This window comes from Aquarana catesbeiana, linkage group LG07, assembly GCF_042186555.1.
Source record: "Aquarana catesbeiana isolate 2022-GZ linkage group LG07, ASM4218655v1, whole genome shotgun sequence".
Classification (NCBI taxonomy): Eukaryota; Metazoa; Chordata; class Amphibia; order Anura; family Ranidae; genus Aquarana; species Aquarana catesbeiana.
The window spans coordinates 5,545,268-5,548,131 of NC_133330.1; the positions used below are offsets into that span (position 1 = coordinate 5,545,268).

General features: G+C 50.0%; 1 protein-coding gene across 1 annotated transcript; it reads right to left on the reverse strand.

Moving 5' to 3' along the window:
* Window positions 1–678: 678 nt before the first annotated feature.
* Window positions 679–2,528, reverse strand: LOC141102629 (5-aminolevulinate synthase, non-specific, mitochondrial; the record flags this gene model as incomplete). The annotated part of the gene is given in 2 exon segments (XM_073591538.1): window positions 679–987; window positions 2,365–2,528. Coding segments are annotated over 2 exon segments (325 nt in total), but the record flags the coding sequence as incomplete, so codon positions are not given.
* Between the last annotated feature and the right edge of the window lie 336 nt (window positions 2,529–2,864).

Consider the following 2,864-nt stretch of genomic DNA (forward strand, 5'->3'; position numbering starts at 1 on the left):
GTACCACGGCTGCACTTCATCGGGAGGCCTGAAGATGGCAGCATCGGAACAATCCGCCCACAACAGTCCTCACCGCACCAGAGCACGGAGAACCACATGGGGGCGCTGGGGGGTCCGCTTCCTATAAACATAAGAAGTGGGGAACATGTGTCCGGTCCCCAGCAAAGGAAATAGTGCAAGAAAAGTCATTTTAAAGCGGCGATATATCCAAAAGCAAAACATTTATTATATATTGCAGCTCACCAGTTATCAGATCTGACGGCCGCATTCGTTTTTTTTTTTTTTTTTTTAGCAATTATTAATTTTCCCCTTGCTTATCCTGCCCGCAAGTCAGTTTTTCAACAGAACAAGCTGTCCTGCAGATGTAGCAGTTCGAGGGATGAGACAAACCATTTACCTCTGGCAGGGGGTGCTTACAATGATCACCTTTTTTTTTTTATTGATGTAAAACCCCCTTTATCCCAAAAGGAACAAGAAATATATAAAATCATCATATACATTAATTGTACTCTCCATATGCAGCCAGCAGGTGGCGCTGTACACTATTCATGTTTTTCCTTATCTGCCTGTGTAGAGAGCTCAGTAGCTCAAGCTGTTAGGATATGTAAATGAGTAGCACTCCCCCCCCCCCACCTCTCTTCACATTCCAAAAACCCCTTTCAATAATAAATGCAACAATTAGAATAAACCAACTTTATTGACAGACTGACATTTCCAAACACGACATTCACATCGGGGGCAGCAATAACTTCTGGTATATGTGCTGCGTGACATAAAGATTCATGACGCCACACTCTGACGCCCCCGGGTGGCGCGGGGGGCGTGGTCAGGATCTGGCGGACACCATCTTGCTCATGCCGGAGAAGTAGGATTTCTCGCGCTCGCTCATCACCTCGAAGTGCAGCGGCTGGCGGCAGAAGTTGCACTCGGCGGTGGAATGCGGTCGGAGCTCCAGGTCCACCTCCTTCCAGGTGATCAGAAGTTTCTCTGTGGAAGGAACGGAACGCGTTAGTCTGCGGTATCAGAATTGGCCTTTATAGTCCTCAGTGGGCGAGTATTGGTCAGGGGGCCAGACCAGACAAAATGTATTCTCCCCCCCCCCCTCAACATTTTTAAATTACAACCTATCCATTTTTTTATTTTTTATTTTTTTTAGACACAGTGATGTCATCACTTGGTCTCTGTGCTTCATCCCCCGGCCTCAGAACTCCTTCCAAGAGCCCTCAGTCCCTGATGTAGACAGTGGGAGGAGTTATGCAAATATCAAAGTTCCTTGATGGGTGGGCGTGTCTAGAGGAGTGGGCGTTCCTAGGCTGCATTTGCATAGGTAACGCCCACATGTGGTGCTGCACCTCCATGATTGAAAAAAAAAAAACTACAATCCAAAGAATGAATGAAAGGGGCAGACCGAAGGGGAGGCCGGACATAAGGACAGGACAAGAGGAAGAGGAGGAGACGAAGAGGACGACGAGAGGAAGGAGGACAAGAGGAAGAGGAGGAGACGAAGGAGGACAAGGAGGAAGAGGAAGGAGGACAAGGAGGAAGAGGAAGGAGGACAAGGAGGAAGAGGAAGGAGGACAAGGAGGAAGAGGAAGGAGGAAAGAGGACAAGAGGAAAGAGGACAAGAGGAAGGACAAGAGGAAGGAGGACAAGAGGAAGGACAAGAGGAAGGAGGACAAGAGGAAAGAGGACAAGAGGACGAGGAAGGAGGACAAGAGGAAGAGGAGGAGACGAAGAGGACGACGAGAGGAAGGAGGACAAGAGGAAGAGGAAGGAGGACAAGAGGAAGAGGAAGGAGGACAAGAGGAAGAGGAAGGAGGACAAGAGGAAGAGGAGGAGATGAAGAGGACGACGAGAGGAAGGAGGACAAGAGGAAGAGGAAGGAGGACAAGAGGAAGAGGAAGGAGGACAAGAGGAAGAGGAAGGAGGACAAGAGGAAGAGGAAGGAGGACAAGAGGAAGAGGAAGGAGGACAAGAGGAAGAGGAAGGAGGACAAGAGGACGGAGGACAAGAGGAAAGAGGACGGAGGACAAGAGGAAGAGGAAGGAGGACAAGAGGAAGGAGGACAAGAGGAAGGAGGACAAGAGGAAGGAGGACAAGAGGAAGGAGGACAAGAGGAAGGAGGACAAGAGGAAGAGGCCGAGGACAAGAGGAGGATGAGGATGAGAGGAGGCAAGGAGCACAAGGGGAGGAGGAGCACAGGACAGAAATGAGCTCAATCTATGAGGGGGAGGCCGGCCTTAGACCCAACAATTGGCGTAGTGAATTGGAGGACAGGCATGGACTCTCCAGGAGGCCGGAGGGAGGATTTATTCATCATAATATAATATAGATATCAGAATATCAGAAGTGGGCATGGTGTACCCAGGAAGTAGTTCATCATCTGCGGATTATGGTGGGGGGTGGGGGCGATTCTCAGCAGTTCCTCTCCGCGGGGGACAGTGGGGTAGTTGATTGCCTGTACGTAGATGTCATAGCGGCTCATCAGACGATCGCAGATCTCCGTGTTCTTGGCGGCATCTGCAACCTGAGACAGGAAAAACTGGGTTAGCTCATGGAAATATGACAAACTGTACTTGTGACCAAGAAAGTTAAGCAGGGGGGGCAAGGGACTAGTTACCACTATTGTCTGTGGTCTCATCCCCCCCCATTACTGACTTACAATGCCTTGTTCTGCATGTGGTGTGCGCGCTTTGCTTCCTCAGACCTGCCCCCCCCCTCCCCTATGACTGGTGATCTGATGACTGGAGGGGTAATGAAGGAGGTGAAGGAAGCAGATCAATGACAGATCAATGAGGATGAAGCAGGGAGATCCTTGCACTGCAGGTCCTCAGGTACAGCTTCCTCTCCAGCAAGGAGAACAA